At 39.2% G+C, this 24,026-nt stretch overlaps 1 protein-coding gene across 3 annotated transcripts in view; it reads left to right on the top strand.

The window, feature by feature from the left end:
• The window catches only part of CELSR1 (cadherin EGF LAG seven-pass G-type receptor 1), a 142,833-nt gene that overhangs the window by 110,645 nt on the left and 8,162 nt on the right, over nucleotides 1-24,026 (top strand). For 2 of the 3 annotated variants that reach the window (XM_075857228.1, XM_075857229.1), the window contains exons 17-30: nucleotides 1,699-1,793; nucleotides 2,733-2,942; nucleotides 5,998-6,181; nucleotides 6,983-7,126; nucleotides 14,196-14,385; nucleotides 15,326-15,493; nucleotides 16,540-16,666; nucleotides 17,374-17,574; nucleotides 18,355-18,529; nucleotides 19,672-19,784; nucleotides 20,175-20,254; nucleotides 20,499-20,625; nucleotides 21,207-21,332; nucleotides 22,540-22,676. In XM_075857228.1, the coding sequence (XP_075713343.1) occupies nucleotides 1,699-1,793; nucleotides 2,733-2,942; nucleotides 5,998-6,181; nucleotides 6,983-7,126; nucleotides 14,196-14,385; nucleotides 15,326-15,493; nucleotides 16,540-16,666; nucleotides 17,374-17,574; nucleotides 18,355-18,529; nucleotides 19,672-19,784; nucleotides 20,175-20,254; nucleotides 20,499-20,625; nucleotides 21,207-21,332; nucleotides 22,540-22,676 (2,077 nt within the window). The remainder of the gene's footprint in view (nucleotides 1-1,698; nucleotides 1,794-2,732; nucleotides 2,943-5,997; nucleotides 6,182-6,982; nucleotides 7,127-14,195; nucleotides 14,386-15,325; nucleotides 15,494-16,539; nucleotides 16,667-17,373; nucleotides 17,575-18,354; nucleotides 18,530-19,671; nucleotides 19,785-20,174; nucleotides 20,255-20,498; nucleotides 20,626-21,206; nucleotides 21,333-22,539; nucleotides 22,677-24,026) is intronic. The other variant, XM_075857230.1, reaches the window with a different exon arrangement.

Here is a 24,026-nt window from a genome sequence, read left to right on the forward strand (position 1 = left end):
TTCTTTACCTGTGACGGCCACTAATGCATGAGACGCTTAATATTACACAACATGCTTTATTTTCAAGGGAACTAAACTGTTGCACTTTTTTTTACACTTTTATGTTTATGCTGTATTAATTCATCTCAGTATGGGGGTTTTGCTATCCACGATTGGGCATTTGGAAGTTAGTCCTTATTTGTGGTTTATTACAGTTTGATGATACTAAAAGCTGTCAGTTCGGGTGCTATAAAAAGACTGTCATTGTATTACTGCCCTGAGGAAAATCTGTGCAGTGTGACCAGTAATATAAAACTTCCAACCATACCAGACAAGACTAGCTTTAAATACTGACTTGACAAATGTTTGATAAATTCCACCAGCCCTGTGTCAGAAACACCCATCTAACTAGCATGATGTAAATCACCATAGGACAGGCCATACAGCTGATCTTATCCTATAACTAGTCTATTTACGGATTTCTGTTGCTTGTATACCGCCAACATACTCCACAGCGTTGTACAGAAGTTGTCATCACTCACTGTCCCTAGTGGGACTTATATATTCGAAATTCCTTATCATTTATTATGTTCCAATTGTGTATATTATAATAAAATATATCACTAAGCTCACATATCAATATTCTGTATTACACAAGACCAAATTATATGTGCTTGTCTATCGGTGCTGTTTATTGATGTAGTATTTTCGTCGACAGTAAGGAACAAAACACGTATCTTTATGATGTGTAGGATAGATTTTGCAGGAAGCCACACTACACTGTGTTTACTTTCACCCCCACGCTTGAACAGGAACCAATACACGGGTACAAAATTGTGTGGTGTCGAAAAATGGAGGCTAAACGTAGTATTACATGGCCTGATGTGACAGTTCGTTGATCGGCGCTCGTTTGCTTCTTTCAGAAGGAGCTATGAATGGGGACGAGCGCTAGTTACTCCGATCGCTTGTCCCCATACAGTTTTGTCGCGTAGGCAGCACGTCTCCCTGTTTAAACAGGGAGCTGTGCTACCGACAATGATAAAAGTTTATGCATTTAAAACAATGCAATCAGCCGATGAACCAGCGTTTGCTTGGTCATCGTCTGATCGTTCCCCTGTTTACAAAGGCCCATTATCAGGAACGAGCATTCTATGAAAGCTCATTTGCCCCATAATTTGCCAGTGTAAAAGCCAATCAGTGTCATACACTTCTCATTGTTCCAGCCCATTGTTACAGTGTGATTGTGCAGTGAAAGAAGCTGGGCTGGTACAATGAGAAGTGTATGACGCTGATTGGTCACTGATTGGTCAGCGTCATACACTCCTCTGTACAACGCCCACTTGGTCAAAAGTAAAAACACGCCCAGTTGGTCATTAAGAAACTAATTAGCATAAATCTAAAATTGCTCATAACTTGCTCAAAAATGATCGTTTTTCAAAATAAAAACCACTGTTATCTACATTACAGCGCCAATCAGATTATGTAGGAGAAAGGGCCCTTATAATCTGGTGACAGAGCCTCTTTAAGGATACCAAAATCTTATCATGGTCTTGATCCAAGACTATGAAAAGAAAGAACAACTAGAGCTGTGTAGTTTATACATGTACATACATTCTTGTTGGTCCTCTGATGAATACTTAGCATGTCTATGGTGAGGTAACGTATTATATAAGACTTCATCCTATAGTTTTGTTTAGCTCCTATATTTGTTTTCTGTAGGGAATGCGATCCGCCACTGTAGTGAGGAAAAAGGCTGGCTTCCTTCCGAACTCTTCAACTGCACCACACTGACCTTCTTGGAACTGAAAACCCTGGTAAGAGCCTTACTATGCTGCCCAAACACTGCATTTATTTTAACATCCCTGTCCTACACTCTCTCATTCTAACACACAATACAGGGAGGGGTAAGCTGCATCAGATTCTGCAGTGGTGCCAGTAACAAAATTGGCCACTATTGTTTGCTTGCCTCGAGAAGAGATCTCAGAGGGTATTTTTCTGTGGCATGCAGTTTACAGATATTCCATTGGTAGGCAACAAAGAAGTCCAGCTATTAATAAAGCATACAACTGACCCAGAATACTCTAGCAGCCAGAGGTTTGGATTTCACTGGTACTGGATGCCCAGGCTGTGCCTTAAAATAAGGCTGATTCTTTAGTATTTGCTATCTATACTAGCTTCTTGCTATATACTAATTTGGATAAGTCTATCAAATGTTGTTTATTTTGCATGTCCATTACAAATTGTATGTGTGTTTGTTTTTTAATGGGCTTATGGTGTTGGGTGCCCTGGTGAAGTGCATGGCCAGCCTTATTCTGGGTACTGCTCAATAATGGATATTCCTGTAAATTGACTCTTATTCTTTTGCTGACAGCCTGAAGCCTGTGTACTCAGCTCTACAAACACACTTTGTTGAGATGAATGTCAGGAATCCTGTGCATGTCTTGTGCTGATGTTATACCTCTTATATTAATTGCACAACACCAATACACTTTATGGTATGCTTAGAAGTATTTGTACAGTTCGTGCCAACAATGGGGTATCTGTTTTGTGCACAGCCCACAGCAAAATGGCATAAAAGTAACATAAACTTGTTAATGAGATGGTGCTTACCTTTGCATATAAATGATCAGTCCATTATAACTTGTGTGTTTGTGCACATGTAATAGATTGTGAATACAAAATAATTTCGATTGTGAACAAAATAATGTATGATTATTGTACACTCGGCAGTTAAGTCTCAATTTGTTTAACAGAATGAAAAGCTTCACCGAAATGAGACTACTTTAGATGGTGTCAAATCCATAGAGATCGCTAGAATCCTGCAGAATGCAACCAACCACACAAAGTCTTTCTATGGGAATGACATCAGAACCAGCTATCAGATGCTAGTGAGGGTGCTGCAATATGAGAGCCAACAGCAAGGTTTTGACTTGGCTGCAACTAGAGATGTGGAATTTAATGAGGTATGCTTACCTGCTGTACATAGCACTATATGGTACTGCAGAGCTCATCTGCTACATTCTATATACTGTTTCCTCTTCATTGCATCGTAATGGCTTGAATATATGTGCTTAAAAATAAATATAAGTTTCATGGACTTCTGCCTCCAAATCCCTCCTGAATTTCCTCTTAATGGAAACAAACTTCAAAGCGTTGACTGTTCCCGTTTTTGGGACTGTCAAACACTGGGAGACCTGCTTCACACCTGGTGGTCCTGCCCAAAAGTTACTCGTGTCAGGATAGGCACCTATGCTCTCATTTTCCCTCTTAACATACACTGGACTTACTGAAGTCAAACATTGCCTTTCATGGTATATGATTAACGTAAAATGGCCTCTATTCTCCAGGACAGACAGGAGAGATTTAGGGACATCTGGACCCCGTGGTGCGAAGACATTTAATTTAATCCAAGCAAAGACATTATTATCCGTTTGATGCCCATATTTTAGCTAGAGCAGTATTCCCTAGATCTCCTGTTTCACTAACTTTTATACTCCACTCACTGTCCGAGACTTACCCCCCTCCCTTCCAAATACCTGGTTTACCCTCGTTTTGAAAGTTTCAACCTTGTTTTACATGCTTTGTGAAGTATATACATATTCCTATCCTGGTAGATACCATCTCATATTGTTATACTCAAATTAGTCTTATCCATTCATTGGGTAGTCTACCTCCGTTTACTTAAGGTACTTTTACACCGGCCCATTTTGGCCGGTGCAATGATCACCGATCAAGGAGTCAGCTTGTTGATCGGCGCTCGTTTGCTCCTTTCACAAGAAGCTAATATGGGGGCGAGTACTCCTCACTCCGATCGCTCGTCCCCATACATTTGCATCATGTCGCAAGCACGTCTCCCTGTTTACACCGGGAGATGTGCTGATGACAACGATAATATTTTTCACGTATAAAACGATACGATCAGCAGATGAATGAGCGTTTGCACGTTCATCTGCTGATCGCTGCCCTGTTTAAACAGGACAATTATCGGGAACGAGCATTCTTTGAACGCTCGTTTGCCCGATAGTTGGCCAGTGTAAAAGGGTCTTAACTGTAAGTGTGAAATTTATGACTGTATGTCATTTTTATTACATTGAAAACCCAATAATGATATTGTATAAAAGCCTTTGGTTATAAATAACTTTCCTTATATCAATAGTACAAGCGAATGTAAGAAACGCAATATATCTTATCAGAGAAAAATGCCTCTTATCAGGCTTCTTTCCTCCCCCTGTTTTTTTTTTAACTGTTCACTCACTTTGAATTCGTATTTAGCGTGGCAGGGAGGATACGGTTTCTAAGCTCCACTGAGAGCTCAGGTTACAGTTGCCAATACAAATCTATGGTGAGGGGAGGGGCTGGAGGAGGAGTAAACTGAAGAATGAGAGTGAAAGGCTGGCCATACAAATTAGCTTGTTGGCCAAACCCACCATCCATGTAATGCGTGTATGGTGGCTTACCAACTGTCCCCCGACGGCAGATGAGTTTCAACATGTCCAATCTTTTTGATGGCAAATAGATAAGGTGCTGCCAGAGGAGTCTGGCATCGGCTTTCTTACTTTTCCCTTTTGTAATTGCATTCACGCTCAGCCTTGCATGTGTATGGGGGAGTTGGGAGGAATAGCTGTCAGCCGAACTATCGTTCGGCCGATGGCTATCTGAAGTATATGACCAGCTTAGGACACAGATGTGCTGCAGCTTCTGGTATGTGTTTAATGTCTCACCCCAGTGCTGGATTTACAGCTACATTGCTCCTGACTGCTGTGTAATCTCCTTCATGTTGCTTCTAGTAAGAGTTATATGTCATCCAGTGCTGGATTCCCAGCTACAATGCCTCTTACTGCTGTATAATGTCTGTATGCTGTGTATATGAGATTGTTGGGCTGGGTTGTCATGTTGTGATCAAAATGCTTTATTTTTTTTTGCCGGGAATCACAGCTAAAAAAAAAAGAGCATTTTGACTGCAACGTGAAAACCCAGTCTTAACATGTCTCCTACTTTCTCCTCCTCCTAAGGGAACAGTTAATAAAACAGGGTAGAGGAATGGAGCCTGATAAGTGGAGAAAGAGAGTCATTGTTCTCTAATGTGATGTATTACAAAGTTTTTTTTAAATATTTATATGTACTATTGATTTATGCAAAGTTGTTTTCTAATTGGAGGTACACTTTGAATACACTGAAAAGTCCTTCAAGGAATAACGTTTCTCTAAATTGCTCAAGATACATTCTATATAGTATATTTACTGATTGTATTTCTTAGTAGAATAGCACATGCTACTGAATATGTTTACATACTTTACAATAACTATGTCTTATGATCATAGCGTAGTTGAAACAACCACTGACTTCAGATTGGATTTTCTGAGGAAAGCAGTTGTACAAAACATACTGAGGATTTAAGGTAACCGAACTCTTTATGAACAGTAAATAATGAGAGATGCCAGTCAGATATAAGGCAGATTGTTGACGGACAATATCTGAAGATCGTCGACGTTCCTTGAAGACAGGTTAATATGTCTGCTGCCTGGGGCTCTAAGCCTCTTTCACTCTTCTCAGAGTTTTGGAAGTCCTAATTTCTTAACAGCGAGACTTGAAGCCAGAGGAGTGTTGGGTTTCTAGTTTAATAATTACCGTAATCTCTGAACTTGGCTAAGAATTACCACTGAAAGCTGCTTTAAGGGATTACTGGTAAGTAATGCAATTTGCAACCAAGAAGTCCATTATGTGAGAGGCAGAACCACATCGAGGTTCAGTCATTTGTCGTGTTGGTACCAAATCTAGAATCAGTTTGTAAGGCTTTCGTCAAATTTGTCAGGGAATACAGGGTCTATATTCTCCAGGTTACCCTCTATACTCAGTGTAATGGTGGTTAGCTTGTCTGGTTGGTGTTTCTGACAACATTGGAGCAACCTAAGCCCCTCTGTTTTTTGTTAATTAGAGAAGACATAGAAAAAAACAAGCTAAAGGAGGATATTGTGGTAAATATATTGTTCAGTGTCCCTCTAATACTTTATTTTACAGAACGTCATCCATGCAGGCAGCATAATATTAGATCGCAGCAACAAAGAACATTGGGACCAGATCCAGAGGACTGAAGGGGGCACAGCACACCTGTTAAAACATTATGAAGAATATGCCAGCAACATGGCACGGAACATGAAAAAGACTTATATGAAGCCCTTTGTCATTGTTGCTAAAAATATTAGTGAGTATTCCCCCGGAATAGTAAGACATTCCCTTTCATTTGTAAGAAGCTCAGCACGCTCTATAATTTGACTTATATTCCATTTTGGAATTTTCAGCACCCAAATCTGCTTGCTACTGTAAACTTCCAGTGAGAATCCTCCTTCATTCACCATGTAAATACCATAGCATTTTAAGGATCCTCCGAATGTATAATGCAAATTAGCATTGGGGGAAAAAGGCTGAGACTCTAGAAACTGCATAAATCTCCGAGCATGTGTGTCAGTTGTAGTAAATTACTTTTACTAGCCTCTGGTGACTCATAAACATCTTAAGAGCTTAGTCCTGATCAGGGAGTGTATGGCAGCGCAACATAGTACACACATTGAAGATCAAGTTATGCCTAGAAGTTATGTATTACTAGTATGCTGGGCCTGTTTGCACTTTAATATATAATGTTTATTTTCCATCTAATTAGTTTTATGTCATGTTAATTCATCCCGCATATAATGCATCTCCTTTACATTGTAGGTATAACCGTTCTTTATATATATATATATATATATATATATATATATATATATATATATATATATATATATATATATATATATATATATATATTATGATCTTTCCCAATGCTTGCTTAGGGTAACATCATTACATTTGCTCTTTTATGAAAACCATTAAGAATAATTTCTTGGAGGATGAAAACATGTCAAACTGTAAATAAAATAATAATATAATTAATCTTCCACTAAGGCATTTTGTTTGCAGTAATAATGTAATCCATACCCTTAATTCTGTGTCTTCTTTTCTCCAGTCATTGCTGTAGACATATTTGACAAGGCGAATTTCAGCGGAGCCAAAGTCCCCCAGTTTAATGAGATATATGAAGATTATCCTAAAGACTTGGAGTCGTCAGTCGTGTTTCCTGATACTTTGTTTAAGCCCCCTGAAAGTAAAGGTAAAATTACAGTTCTTTGAAATTCATCTTGGTTAATACCCAAACTTAGGCTAGTAATATATATTTCTTGATTATAATATCTTGCTGTAATTTAGTATAGTTGTGTTTTGTGTTTTCTATCTACTATATTTGCTTTGTATCCCCTTCACATAGAAATTGAATGAAGATAAAACAGCATAAACAACTTCTTCTCAATTTTTGTTATTGGCAGCTCCCACATTCATTCATAGTGTTTGCCAGTGCCCTTATTAAGTGCCATCCAGTCGTTTTCAACTGGAGAGCGTGTGGATAGTGTTTTTCCACCATGTTTTGTCTTCTGTTTAATTCTTCAGTATTTTCAGGGGCATGTTCATACTACTTGTGATCCTATCCAACCACTTTGTTGCTGGTCTGCCTCTTTCCCTCCACCTTTTACAAGCATAGTTGTCTTTTCTAGTGAAGTTGGGCTTCGCTTCATATGTCCGAAATAAGATCGCTTCAGTCTGGACAACTGTGGCTTCAAGTAGAAGGGTTAGGGCCGATGAACTTTCAATCCCAATTATTGCCCAGTGTAAACATATAAAAAAAATAATAGAAATCCAGCACCTATACTAAAATTAGCTTCTTTATTTCCATATTATTTAGAATATGTTGCAGTAACAATCCAAATCTAGCATGTTCTTCTTACGGCATGCTGCGATCAAGAACCTTAGAGTAAAAGAAACATGCTATATTTTGATCGTTAGTGCAATATCTTCTAATAATATGGAAGTAAAAGAAGCACATTTTAGTACAGGTGCTGGATTTCTAAATTTTTTAATATTTGGAATTACTGTGAGCCGACAGGCTTCCGTGCATCTGAGAATTTGGACTGTGATATGTTTGACTGGATATGTCTTGTGGTAAGCCACTTCACTTTTTGATACCCAGTGTAAACATGCCCAGCAATCCGCGAATAAATAAGCAAATGCTCGTTTATCATTGATCGCATCTTTTATGCGGCCCTAAAAAATCATTCTTTGTCTGCAGCATGTCTCCTCGTGTAACACATCCCTATTGTTCATATGCCCATAGAGTTTGCATCCTCATGATGATTGCCGCATAAATAGAAGTTAAGCGACCACTGATCGATTTGCTATATCGACGATTGGCGCTCGTTACGGGCAGGAAATCTGCCCACATAAAAGGTCATTAGGCCTGATTTGGTTGATGATCTATCTGTTTGGAAGACTTCTAAAATATAACAGAGTTAAGACATCAATATGTTTCCTGTCCATCTTTGTCATTGTCTATCTTTTACAACCATATAGAGCCACAGAGAACTCCATGGCCTAGAGAAGTCTGATCTTTGTATTTAGAGACACATCATTACATTGGAGGATCTTAACTGGGTCTTTCATTCTTGTTCTTGCAATGGCCAGTCCGTGTCTTATTTCTGGATCCCTTGCTGTTAATAAATTAATCAAGGAGGCAAAAGCTGCCTACTAGTTCTATGTCTTCTACAGCATAAATGACTGCATTTGGCAACTCCCACAATTATTTATTTGGATTGTCGGTGCCATATATGACCTTTTAAAGGTAATGTGTAAAGGTGAAGTGAATTCCGACCTCTGGGATCTCCACTGATCCTGAAAATAAAAGGGCCGCAGCACTGATTTAGTGCTGCCTCCCCTTCACTGTTTTTTCTGCACATCCGCTGTGCCTGGAACGGCAACATGGCTTGTTCAAATGAATGGGACCGACTGCAATTCCCTGCACAGCCAGGTGGCCATGAGCGACACTGGGCAGAAAAATCCGTAATATGGCTCCTTCATTCTCAGGATGAAGTTTGGGTCCTAGAGGTCGGACCTCCACTGATCAGAAAGTGATGGCATATCCTAGTTATATGCCATCGCTTTATAAGGGAGAATACGCCTTTAATATCACAAATTTATGCTACAATAGATTGCTTTTTCCATTAAAAAAAATAGGCCAAAAAATGTGCACAATTTACTACAAAATGATCAGCGTGGGGCAATGACCTACTCTTGGTGACCATGACCAACAATCAAGAGTTGCTTGTCACAGAATTGATCACTTGAGATTTCAGTAGCTCTATTAAGCTTCCAAACTTTGTGAACACTGAGTTTAAAGGGGTTTTTCAGGCTATAACTTTGGTGGCTTATCCTTATAATGGGCCCTCCGTATTTGATATGTAGGGTCTTTAACTGGCCCTTTACTGCAGACTCTGACGCCGCTCTCGTCCACGCAGCTGTGTTTGCTACGGCAGCTCGGCCACATTCGGTTGAGAGCTGCAGTACCAGAAACATAGGCTCAGACATGGGCGGCAGTGTATTCGTTGCTGCTATGAGGGGGCAGTGAAGGGCCCTCACAGTTCACATGCTGGCCCATTCTAAAGATAGGCCACCGATGCTTTGATTTTATAAACACCCTATAAACTAATGTAAGATATGTCATCTGTAAATGTCAAATGTATTTATTTTACTTCTGCACTCTAGTTTATTCAGAAAGATTGGAAATGCATTACAGGATGTTTCATACTAAACAAAACCTGGGTAACTTTTTACAAGATCTAGATGTGTAAAATGTGAATCTTTAAGCTATCTCTAGTGTCATCTGAGCAAAATAATTGAGCCTCAGTGAAAACTTGGCTCAATCTATAGGGAAACTGACTGAAGATGTGTGCCTGCATAATGGGGATTAGCATCTTGCCAATAGATGATGTAGAGCATACGTGAACGTTTTCCTTTATTGCTTCATTTCAAAGTGAGGGAAGAAGAAGAGGCAAACCTAGTCACCCTCTTGCTGCGGTTCCACCTCTGACCTCTCATTGAAATCAATGGGAGGTAGAAAAAGCGATTTTCGCTGCATTTTTTGCCTGGGGTGCTCAATGGCCGCGGGCAAAAAATGCAGTGAAAACCGTGGCAAGAAAGTGCCTGCAAAATACTCTGTGTGAACTGGGCCTAATGATGCTCTGGTTTCTTTTGGTTACAGCACCTTATAAATCAGTCATTCTTGTAAATATGTAATACAAGACTGACTAAAAGCTAATAAATAAGCGCTCGTTCAGTGACTGTGTCCAGAATTGTCATTGCAGAGATTTACATTTTATAACTGGTAAATGTATATATGACCACAGTGTTAGCAGAACAGTTTTATTAGTTGTTTAACCCCTTCAGGACTGAGCCTGTTTTGGCCTTGGCGACAAAGCCGATTTTTTTCAAATCTGACATGTTACCTTATGTAGTAATAACGTGGGATTGCTTTTACCTATCCAAGTGATTCTGAGACTGTTTTCTTGTGACATATTGTACTTTATGTTAGTAAAATAAATTTGGTCGATAAATTCAATATTTATGTGTCAAAACACCAAAATTTAGAGTAAAATAACATTTTTCTTAATTTAAATGTATGCTTGTAAGACAGACAGTAATACCAAACAAAATAGTTACTTTTTCGTATTTCCCATATGTCTACTTTAGATTGGCATCGTTTTTTGAACATTCTTTTATTTTTCCAGGACGTTACAAGGCTTAGAACTTTAGCAGCAATTTCTCATATTTTCAAGAAAATTTCAAAAGCCTATTTTTTCAGGGACCAGTTCAGTTGTGAAGTGGCTTTGAGGGCCTCATATATTAGGAAGTCCCCATAAATCACCCCATTTTGAAAACTGCACCCCTCAAAGTATCCAAAACCACATTCAGAAAGTATTTTAACCCTTTAGGCGTTTCTCAGAAATTAAAGCAAAGTAGAGGTGAAATTTGCAAACTTCATTTTTCTTTTGCCAAAATTCATTTGTAATACAGTTTTTCTTCCTGTAACATTGAGAAATGCAACTCAATATTTATTGCCCAGATTCTGCAGTTTTTAGAAATATCCCACATGTGGCCCTAGTGTGCTACTGGACTGAAACACTGGCCTCAGAAGCAAAGGAGCACCTAGTGGATATTGGGGCCTCCTTTTTTTTAAAATATATTTTAGGCACCTTGTCAGGCTTGAAGTGGTCTTATGGTGCTAAAACCGTAAAAAAAAATCTAGGGGTATAGTGAGCATTTAGACCCCACAGGTCTTTTGCAGAATTTATTAGAATTCGGACGCGAAAATGAATATCAACATTATTTCCACTAAAATGTTGAATTTTTTCATTTTCACAAAGTGTAAAGGAGGAAAAAGCACCCCAACATTTGTAAAGCAATTTCTCCCGAGTACGGCAATACCCCACATGTGGTCATAAATGTTTTTTCATTAGAAAGTAATTAACCCTTTCTGGACTAATCCATTTTTTGCTTTTTTATTTTAGTTTTTCACTCCCCGTGTTCCAAGTGCTATAACTTTTTTTGTTTTCATCAATAGATAGGTGTGAGGGCTTATTTACTCCGGGAGGAGTTGTATTTTCTATTGACATCATTTAAAGTACCATATAATGTACTGGGAAACTGAAAATAAAATTCTTTGCAGGCTGAAATTGGAAAAAAAACTGCAATTCCTCCATTTTTTGGGGGGTTTTGTTTTTACCGCTTACACTGCGCAGTAAGAACGACGACGACTTAAATTTTTTCTTTGACTCAATACAATTACAGTGATACCAAATTTATATATATATTTTACTACTTTTACAAAGTAAAAACGATTTGTTAAAAAAAAAAATTTTTGTTTCACCACATTACGAGAGGCATCACTTTTTTTTTTATTTTTTAGTCGATTGAGCGGTGTGAGGGCTTATTTTTTGTGGGACGAGCTGTAGTTTTTATTTGTACCATTTTTTGGCACATACAACTTTTTGAGCACTTTTTATTAAGATTTTTTTTTAGAGCTAAGGTGACCAAAAAACTGCTATTTTGGCGTTTTAAATTCTTTATTATTTAAGGCATTCACCGTGCGAGTTAAATAATGGTATATTGTATATTTTGGACTTTTACGGACACAGCGATACCAATTTTGTGTATTTTTTTTTCTTTACATTACATTAGCGAAAAATGGGAAAAGGGTTTTCTTTTGGACTTTAAATATTTATTTCATTTTTTTCACTAATAAATATTTACTATTTTTTTTTTTAACACATTTTATTAGTCCCCCTAGGGGACTTGAACCAGCGATCATTAGATCGCTGGTACAATCAATACACTGCAATACTAATGTATTGCAGTATATTGTCATTTTTACGGGCTCCTGTAACAGCGAGATCGCTGTCCCTATCCGTTAGTCCCGGGTGTCAGCTGTAATACACAGTTGACACCCGTAGCGTATGGCACAGGCTCAGCGCGTGAGCTCACTCCATACATCACCCACTGCACCACGACATGCTATTAAGTCATGGTGCGAGAAGGTGTTAATGTGCAGCGGATGGTGCGGAATGACAATTAAAATTTTCCACTCATATGCCATTTTAGTGCACAATATGTTGTAGCCAGTTTGTGCCACTGAAGACAAATACCTCATAAAATATTAATCGGGTCCTCCCAGGTATGGCGATGCCACATCTGTGGACGTGAACCTCTGTTTGGGCACGCTGTAGGGCTCCTAAGAGAGGGAGCGCCATTTGGCTTTTGGAGCGCACATTTTGCTTGGTAATAGTCCTGTTTGGGGTTTTACTGGCATTTCAGTTTATAATGTGGGGGCATATGTAAGCTGGGCGCGGTACATCAGGGCATAATAAGAGGGTATAATAATGGGGTAAATAAATAATAATTCATAGATATGTGCCCAGTGTCGCACTTATAAATGGTGCCCGATCTTATCTGCTTTTGGAACACTATGCACGTTTTGCATCGCCATATTTTGAGAGCCAGAAAGTTTTTTTTATTTTTTCACCACCGGAGCCGTGTGAGGGCTTATTTGTGGCGGGACAATCTGTAGTTTTCATTGGTACCATTTTGGGGTAAATACGTTTTTTGTTATCACTTTTTAATCAGTTTTTTGGCAAGCATCTATTCTGCGGGTAGATACGATTACAGCGATACCATATGCATATAGTTTATTTTATGTTTTGCAGCGTTTGCGCAATAAATCACTTTTTTTTATATAATAATATATTTTCTGTGTCACCATATTCTGAGAGCCATAACTTTTTTATTTTTTAGTCCAAAAAGCTGTGTAAGGACTTGTTTTTTGCGGGACGGGTTGTAGTTTATATTGGTACTATTTTGGGGTAAATGCGACTTTTTGATCACTTTTTATTATATATTTTGGGAGAGGTGGTGACCAAAAAATAGTGATTCTAGCATTGTTTTTTACTTAGTTTTTTTTTGCGGTGTTCACCGTGCAGGAAAAATAACATTATAGTTTTATAGTTGGGGTTGTTACGAACCCGGCGATACCAAATATGTGTACTTTTTTAACATGTTAATTTTTTTTCCTAAAATAAGACTTATTATAGGGGAAAAAAAAACATTTTTTGTTTATGTAACTTATAACTTTTATTTTCAAACTTTTATAAAACATTTTTATTAACTTATTTATACTTTTTTTACTTGTCCCACTAGGGAACTTAAAAACGTGCAGCTCTGATCGCTGCTATAATACATTACACTACCTACGTAGTGTAATGTATTCTAGCTGTCATTGTGACGTGACAGTCACTCTGACAGGAAGTCCATGAGGCTGCCTTCAGTACATGGCAGCTCGGAGGTCATTGTCTTGTGATTTCATGTGGGGGCTGCCGATCTGCTCTAAACTCCTTAAATACGGCGATCGCAATCAACCGCCGCATCTGGGGTTAACTGCCGAAATCAGCGGCGATGGGCCGCTGATCGGCATCAGGGAGAACAGGGTAGACACACTGCATACTTAAGCGCCACTGTGGTGTAGCGCCGCGCAGCTGTTAACTATCAAAGTACAGATGTAACTGCAAGTCAAGGTGTGTGAAGTTACTGCTCACCTTGACGTGCAGTTACGTCAAGTTGCGGGAAGGGGTTAAAGATTTAATTGTGGTACTTTATTATTTTGCACAGCTGGAAGGAAACGTCCACCCTATTTATTGATCATAATATTTTACTCTATGTTTACAGTCTGAAATAAGATGTTAACGCTTACTTAAATAAGTTGAAATAGCCTACATTGTTACATTACACCTATTTGTTTTTCTATGTAGCTCTGCCCACTGTCAAGCCTTTCAACCAGAAATATCCTAGCGATGATGAGGAATATGACTCCCGTCTATCTAAACGGAGGAAGAGGCAACCAGATCCATCAAATCAACATGCTATTGCTATGGTGATAGTGTATCGATCTTTAGGCCAGCTGTTACCAGAAAACTATGACCCTGACCGCAGGAGCTTAAGGTACTCGCAGAGTAACCACGCAAATTCACAATTCTTCCTCTGTTATGTACATGTATACTCGCCTTGTCATCAAAGACTACAGTTTGTGTTAAAGGGATTTTCCAGCAAGTAAAAATTGATGGCCTATCCTCACGATAGGCCTTCAATAGCTGATGGGTCGTGGTCCGACTCCCGGGACCCCGCCGATCAGCTGTTTTGAAGGGGGTGCAGCGCTCGTATGAGCGCTGCTTCCCCTTTATTTCTACTTGCTCACTGTGAATGTTCGATACACATTTAGCGGCGTATCACAGGTATTGCAGCTTTGGAGAAGAAGGCTGCAGTACTGTGGATTGCCACTACATCCATGTCCAACATTCACAGTGAGCAAGAAGTGAAGGGGAATCTTTTTACTGACTGGAAAACCACATTTAACTGTATGTGTCATAAAATAATAGACTGGGGTCCAGGGTTTTAAACTGACCAACGACAACATCTGCATGGAGTTTGAATGTTCTTCTCATGTTGGGTTTCCTCTGTGTATTCTGGATTTCTCCTATACTCCAAAACATACTGATGAGATCCCTATGATATTGGCCCATTGGGGAGAGGGACTGATGTAAATCTAAATCTGCAGAGAGCTACAGAGTATGTGGGAGCTATATAAGCCACAGGAACTAAATAATGAAATGGTGCAAGATACTGTAATTGCTTGTTGTTCAGCTCCATCAAAAGAACCGAAGCCAAGTCAAGGAAACCAATAAGAATAGGTAACCATAGACAGGCAGATATATTACTACACCAATATTTAGTCCAACATTGTATAGCATTTCAGTGAACAATGTTGTATATATTCTTATGTTTGATGATTTTGTTTTTTAAAATGAGATATTACCAGTAATTTATCAAATGATTATTGGTGATAAATGTATTAATTGGTACTTTGCCACTATTCTACTCCCAGAGTTCCCAACCGACCTATTATTAACACACCTATTGTAAGTGCATCTGTGCATAATGAAGGGGATCCAATACCATCTCAACTGGATAAGCCCATAATATTGGAGTATACAATGTTAGAAACAGAGGAGAGGACCAAGCCTGTGTGTGTGTTTTGGAACCACTCCATCATGTAAGTATCTACTTTCTTAAAGAGGCTGTCACCAGATTCTCAAATCCCTATCTCCTATTGCATGTGATCGGCGCTGCAATGTAGAGAACAGTAACGTTTTTTTTTTTTTTTTAAACGTTCATTTTTGGCCAAGTTATGAGCTATTTTATATATATGCAAATGGGGTTTGAAATGGACAACTGGGCGTTTTTTTTTCGTTATGTCCAACTGGGCGTGTATTGTGTTTTTAACTGGGCGTGTTTACGTGTATGACGCTGACCAATCAGTGACCAGTCAGCATCATACACTCATCTCCATTGATTTACACAGCAGCGATGTGCAGCCACATAAACAGAGATTAACGTTAATCAAGTGTCCTGATAATGAATACACATGAAATCCAGCCTGGACGTCATGTGTATTCAGAATCCTGACACTTCTGAATCTTTTCTGTGAGACTCCGGCAAGGGAAACTAAATCTCGCGAGATTACGGAGGTAAACGAGATTTTGTTTCACTTGCTGGAAATCTCACAGAAAAGAGTCAGAAGTGTCAGGATTCTGAATACACATGACGTCCAGGCTGGATTTTATGTGTATTCATTATCAGGACACTTGATTAACGTTAATCTCTGTGTATGTGGCTGCACATCGCTGCTGTGTAAATAAATGGAGAGGAGCGTATGATGCTGACTGGTCACTGATTGGTCAGCGTCATACACGTAAACACGCCCAGTTAAAAACACAATACACGCCCAGTTGGACATAACGGAAAAAAAACGCCCAGTTGTCCATTTCAAACCTCATTTGCATATATATAAAATAGCTCATAACTTGGCCAAAAATGAACGTTTTAAAAAAAATAAATAAACGTTACTCTAATCTGCATTGCAGCGCCGATCCCATGCAATAGGAGATAGGGATTTGAGAATCTGGTGACAGCCTCTTTAAGTATCTGTCATTTGTAGACTTGACTCATGGTTGTACATAGGCATCCATTTCTGTAGAAATACGCAATTTAAAGAACTTTATCCATCACATTTTTTTTATTTTATTTTTGCTTTAACAGAGCCGGTGGCTCGGGCGGGTGGTCCTCCAAAGGCTGTGAACTGGTCTTCAGAAATAAAAGCCACATTACCTGTCAGTGTAATCATATGACCAGTTTTGCTGTGCTGATGGACATTTCCAAGCGAGAGGTAAGTTGCAAAAAGGAAAACTATATTGTTTCCAAAAGTGATCAATGCCACCTTTGCTATTCTACAGCAGAATTTAGTGAATTGAGAAGCATATTCACTGCATCACGATAACAATTCTCCATTGAAAGAGAACATACCAGACTGGACTGTACTATCTAAGTGTAAATAAAGTTTTAATATGTATTTCATGAACTTAACGATCTTCTGTTGCACAAAAGTTTTGGAGCTATTCTTGGATGCAGTGTTTGTAGATATAGTATGAAACCATCTTTTTAAAGCTGGGTTTAGATGATGACAAGGGTGAGTGGCACCATCAGAAAGGTCAGACCAGGCTAATAGAGTAGGGGGGACTGAATAAGGTAGCATAGGATGCGTTTACACCCCTGTAATACGTTCTGCGCAAGAACCGTATATTTAATGGCAAAAACTGGATCCAGTCATGTGATAGCGTGATAACTTTTCTCAGATAATCTTTCCTGCATTTCCATGATGAGATATATAAGCACTGAGCCCTATTACGGAGATGTGAATGCAGCTTTACAAATCTGTGTAGAGCCGTATCTATCTATGGATGTGCATAATACATTTCAAAAGAAAACTATCCCATGAAATCCGCGTAACCTCAAAATATTCCATTATTGTCAAACCAGTTGTGTATTTCATCGTCTGTCACATATAAAATGACCTATGAATTGTCTCCATAACAGAATGGTGAGGTTCTTCCTCTGAAGATCATCACATACACCTCTGTGTCGGTCTCACTGGCGGCCTTGCTGCTGACTTTCATCTTGCTTGTGATCATCAGAACATTACGGTCCAACATCCACAATATCCACAAAAACCTAGTGGCTGCCCTCTTCTTTTCTGAGCTAGTCTTTCTTATTGGCATCAACCAGACTGAAAATCCAGTAAGTTGGAGTATTTTTATTGTCATCTGTTGGTTTACAATTTGTAAATGGTCGATGCACTGCCAGTATGTATTGTGTATGTATAAAATCATATTGGCGAGTTACTTCTGCACCAGCAACATACCATGCCTGAGTTCATATTGGATATTTCACAACAGGATGTTTCTCACATCTGGCACTGGTACCGTCAGGCATCCCTGGCATTGTGGTACCAGATTAATCATCTCCGTACCTGCACTTGATCTGCTGCCTGACACGTCATGCGCTGGTAAACCCAAGACAGGGCAGGAATGCTGGAGCTGAAGTAATTCATGACTACTTGGCTCACGGCCTGATTTATTGCCTTTCTGTTCGCAAACAATGCGTTTTCAGGGAGCGGCCATACACCCCTTTACAAATGGTCTTAGGTGATTAATAGCACTATAGCTCCATATCTGTTTTCTTCGTAACTGTACTACCAAGGGTAACCTTTTTGAGGTCCTAGATGAAGAATTAGTAGAAAAACACATTCTTTAACATTGAACTGCAAGCAAATATTAATACTGGAAATAAGTCAGTCCTTTCCGAGTTTAGTGTTGATCTGCTTTGCCGCCAGAAGTTTCTCATTTAGAATTTTCTCCTGGTTTGAGTCCTTTTACTATAGAATTGTCCCTAAAACAATAGGAAGTGAGTTCTGATCTCTTCTAGATATAAAATACACTGCTTTGTCTATTAAAGATGTAGTTTGAGAATCTTCACCCGAATACAAGTTTCTTTACCGGATGTTTATCTTTGCTATAGTTTGTATGTACCGTGATTGCCATCCTCTTGCATTACTTCTACATGAGCACCTTTGCCTGGATGTTTGTGGAAGGGTTTCACATTTACCGTATGCTGACAGAAGTGAGAAACATTGATACCGGTCACATGCGCTTCTACTATGTAGTTGGTTATGGGATACCAGCTATTATTACAGGTATGTTTCCTCCTCATTTAATCCATGGTTCATTGTACAGTTTGTCATATTTTGGTTACATTATTGGAGCATATAATCACATTTATGTCACTTATTAGGTCTGCTCTGCCCTTGTCTTGATGTCTGTCTTTGTACTCTTTATTAAAGAGTCTTGCTGTACTCCATTCGCCACATGGATCTCTGTACATTGGTAACATTGCATGTCAGCCTGCAGTTTTTTCTGCTTATGAAGTGTCTTATATATAGGTTGAGTGGCTGGGAACATTGACTTAGGATTTAAACAATTCTGTAAGCTGCCGAGTGATGGAGAACTGCAGTGTTTAAGGATCAGATCATCTTTGTCCTGTGGGTGCCCCGGGGTAGAATCAATAGAACTACTGGAATGTTTACTTGTCTATAACTACAATCCGCACATCATGAGGGCATAAAGCAGTATTATTGAAGGCATGGAGAGGTTTTACGACTTTTTGCGTTAACACGTATTTGCAATGTTTCGTTTGTAATTGCAGTATGTGTAACCTGTTTTACAATAAATACTACACTAAAAAACAAGAGAATTAAAAAAAATTCTTCATATTTTGGGTAGATAGGCTAAATAATAAGCTCAATTCATATTTAATGAGAAATAAAAGGGGTTGTACACGACCGGACACAGGATAAGTCATTAGTATATGATCGGTGGGGGACTGACACCCGGATTCCGCACCGATCAGCTGCCTCCTGGCACCAGACGTCCATGCCGGAAGCAGGTGGCTCCAATCACGGAATAGCATTAGTGCAGCTCTGCTCCTATTCAAGTGAATGGGAGCAGAGCTGTAGTTCTGCAGAACGCCCGCTATGCAGTGGTAGGAGCCATCTGCTTCCGGCATGGACGTCTGGTGCCAGGAGTCAGCTGGAGCAGCTGATCGGTGCGGAATCCGGGTGTCAGTCCCCCACCGATCATATACTGATGACCTACCTTGTGGAGGGTCATGAGTTGTCCATTTAAATTTGTCTTGGACTCTTAAGCTATTTAGGATTCTGTTATAATTTGCCATGCTATAATCCCTATCATGGGATCACCAAGTAGCAGAGCTGAATAAATGTCTTTAGCATTGCCATAATCCATCTCTTATTATCTGCTTATATGTTTAACTTTTTAGGGCTCGCTGTTGGCCTGGATCCTCAAGGCTATGGAAACCCTGACTTCTGCTGGCTCTCAGTACATGACACCCTAATCTGGAGTTTTGCTGGCCCCATCGTTGTCGTGGTTGCTGTAAGTATTTTCTGAAGAAAATACTTAACAGAACTATTCAGTTTTAGTGGAGAGGTTACCATATGTTTTTTTTTTGTGGTGCCCAATATATCTCAAAGATAGTTAACTTTTTTTAACCCAAGAGAACTTTCAATATATTTTGCTATATAGAGCTGGGGAAGAAGACTAAATCCATACCTGGAGCCCCTTTAAATGTAAAACACAAGATCCACGTGATATAAACTTGATGTAAAAAGTCTGTTTTAATGCCCCACTAAAGAACACTATCCTAATGTATCGAGCTTATATACCTATGAAATGTCTTGACCTGATGAAGGTACACTAGTCTGCAATATGAATAATAAGCATGTATTGTATTGAGATGGCATTAACATGATGTTTTGTCTAAAGATAAATACAGTCATCTTCGTACTAGCCGTGAAGACATCGTGTGGGCGCAGACCAAGGGCATTTGAGAAAACTGGAGTTTTGTAAGTTTAGAGACACATTTTTGTATTGACATAAGTGACAAACACCTGGTCTTTGCTCTATTAAAATAACACATATATATATATATATATATATATATATATATATATATATTATTATTTTATATAATATAAAAAGTAAAGCTACTGTAGACTGGTGTTCTTACAAGGGTTTCAGTGTATTTTCCTAGTTTGGTTTTTACTGCTGTAAACCATGTTGATGAAGGCATTGGTTCTTTTTTTCTAGATCAACACTGAGAACAGCTTTCCTCCTGCTGCTTCTGATCAGTGCCACGTGGCTACTGGGACTCATGGCTGTCAACAGCGATGTGATGACATTTCACTACCTCTTTGCCATCTTCAGCTGTATGCAGGTAACCTGCCTTAGATGTACTCTTTCTCTCTAAAGTCTTTTCACCTGTTAAGCCAACTTGTCCAGGACTCCCAGACTACCTACAACTGTATGCATTTAACATTTCACAGTAGTAGACAATAGACATCCTTTCTAGCCATCCTCATACAATTACCACGTTGATTTTTTTTAATCCCATTTTCCACCTTCTCTTTGGTCCCTTGATTAATCTTACTTCTCGGATACACACGGGGCCATTACCCCTTTTAGGTAATCGTGGTTCAGTTGCAGCCACCATCTGCACCTCTTCAGAAATGCCACATGCACAGTGCATTACTTTTATGTCCCTTGTGGGGATCGCTCTGTCAGACTGTTTCTCCTATACTCCTTAGGCACATTACGTTCGATAGATTTGCTCTCCTCTATTGCTTTTCCAATAGAAAAATTGAGCAATCTGGAGGATTGTGAAGAGATGTGTCCAGTGCATAACTGGTGGTTCTTATCCACGTCACTCGAATTCAGTTTCTGCATGCTGCCTTCCTTTGTGTTCTAAGACCATTATAAAATGCAGCTTAATATTTGTCTCCCCTTTTCCTACTACAGGGACTCTTCATTTTCTTTTTCCATTGTGTGTTTAACAAAGAAGTCAGAAAGCAGTTAAAAAATACATTTACTGGAAAGAAATACCTTGCAGATGACACTACAACAACGAGAGCCACATTGTTAACTGTAAGTCAATTCCTTGATGTCTCTCTACTGCCCTCTGTGGATGCCACTGAGAATAAGAAAAGATGTTGGAGGAAAACCTTGTTTAAAAGTTCACACATACAAAAAGAAACGGCTGAAAATGACTAGGCTGTTTCAAGGGAAAACGGCCTCTGATTTCGAGACGTTTTTGAAACTGGAAATAAAGCTGTTTTTTTTTTTATTTGAATCTTATTTTGAACCTCTTTTTTAGTCGTTTTTGGAGGCGTTTTTCATAGTGTCAATAGAAAATCTGCTCCAAAAACGCCTCAATAAGTGTCAAGCTACTTCCTTTTACGAGGCTTCTTTTTACGAGGCATCTTTTGAATTCAGCAGCGTTAAAATATGCCTCGTGAACAGCACAGTGTATTTCCCATTGAAATCAATGGGAAACTGTTTGCAGGCTTATTTCAAGTGCATTTTGGAGTGTAATACGAAGCTTCAACGCTCCAAAATCAGCCTGAAAATAAGCCCTGCGAGCATACCATTACTATTCGTGGTGGAATTATGACATTCGTTGCAGACATAAATACTATATATAATAAAAAAATATATAATAATATTATATATATATATATATATATATATATATATATATATGTGTGTGTGTGTGTGTGTGTGTGTGTGTGTCTGTGTGCATTAATCTGATCCATTATTATTTATGACATCAATTATCACATAATAAAATGATATAATGATATATTTTTAATTAGAATATTTTAAATGTAATTAGCTTTTTTTTGCCATAGGTATACTGTAAAGTATTACAAGTATTGGTGCTAGTATCACGATTAATGAAAGAATTTTAGAATAATGTAAAATATGTGTAAATTCTAACACTTCTAATTCCTTCACATGATACAGTCATAACCTACAATACTGTAGTAAAGAGAGACTTCTGTCTTGCTTTTTCTCGCATGAAGTTAATTTTAGGTTTTGTAGTTTTGTCAATTTTGGCAGGAAAATATTAATTCCTGTAGATTTCCAAACTGAAATAGTATAAACACTGGTCATCAATTTTCAACAGAGCAGGTGATACAGCGATGATCAGTGCCCACCTTCATGCTTAGTAGGACTAGATTCGGGCTGTCACCTAACTGGATTTCATCATTAAAACTTTAGATAAGTGCAAACAAATCTCAGCACGGAAACATGGATCTAAACATGGATTTAATTGTTTTGTTATTTGTAGCGGACGCTAAATTACAATAACACCTATATGGATGAATCCAACATGTACAGAACAGGCATTGGAGAATCCACAGTCTCTTTGGAGAGCACCGTCAGGTCAGCCAAGAGCCACAATAGCTACCTTGCTTATATCCTCAGGTAATGCGGTGGCGGGTGCATGGCGCTTGGCTTGGTCATTTTTCAATAACTACTACAAAATGCTAATTTATTAAAGTGGAGTTTGTAAAAGTTGTAAAGAACGGAATGACCGTGTGGAGCCAAGTCTACTTCATGACAGAATTAGAAGCCTTTATTTTACAGTAAGCAAACTGTCTATTCAGGTAAAGGGATAGAAATGTTCGGTACTGTTCACTTCACTTTTGGCCAATAAAGTTGAGGTGTAAGATTTTGTTTTATTGCTTTTAATTGTAGTGCAAAAAAACAGGATGCAAACATGCCCTTTTAGGTGTAAGTTTATCTATGAATAATCTATGAATTGCCTATAATGGAACCCTTACCCTTGGGGCATGACCACACGTGGCGGATTTCCTCCGCAACTGTCCGCATCAATGCCGCACAGAATCTGCGTTGCAGATTCTGCTGCGGATCTGCACAAAATGTGCAGTACATTGATGCGGACTAGCTCCTGCGGACTGCGGGAAAAGTGCTTCCCTTCTCCCTATCAGTGCAGGATAGAGAGAAGGGACAGCACTTTCCCTAGTGAAAGTAAACGATTTTCATACTTACCGGCCGTTGTCTTGGTGACGCGTCCCTCTTTCGGCATCCAGCCCGACCTCCCTGGATGACGCGGCAGTCCATGTGACCGCTGCAGCCTGTGCTTGGCCTGTGATTGGCTGCAGCCGTCACTTACACTGAAACGTCATCCTGGGAGGCCGGACTGGAGACAGACGCAGGGAGTTCTCGGTAAGTATGAACTTATATGTTTTTTTACAGATACATGTATATTGAGATCGGTAGTCACTGTCCCGGGTGCAGAAACAGTTACTGCCGATCGCTTAACTCTTTCAGCACCCTGGACAGTGACTATTTACAGACGTCTCCTAGCAACGCTCCCGTCATTACGGGAGCCCCATTGACTTCCTCAGTCTGGCTGTAGACCTAGAAATACATAGGTCCAGCCAGAATGAAGAAATGTCATGGTAGTAAAACCAATACGCTCCGCAGCACACATAAGATCTGCGGACTTCATTGCGGAATTTTGACTCTCCATTGAAGTCAATGGAGAAATTCCGCCATGAGTCCGCCACTGCTCCGCAACAGACAGAGCATGCTGCGGACACCAAATTCCGCTCCGCAGCCTATGCTCCGCAGCGGAATTTTACGCCTCGTCTAAACGAACACTGCTAAATTAAAGTGTAAGTCAATGGACAAACGGCACCGCTGCGGATTAACGCTGCGGAGTGTCCGCAGCGGAATTTAAGTGAAATTCCGCCACGTGTGAACCCAGCCTTGGTATAAGTTCAGATCTATTTAACAGATTCCATTTTT

This window comes from Rhinoderma darwinii, chromosome 3, assembly GCF_050947455.1.
Source record: "Rhinoderma darwinii isolate aRhiDar2 chromosome 3, aRhiDar2.hap1, whole genome shotgun sequence".
In the NCBI taxonomy this organism is placed as follows: Eukaryota; Metazoa; Chordata; class Amphibia; order Anura; family Rhinodermatidae; genus Rhinoderma; species Rhinoderma darwinii.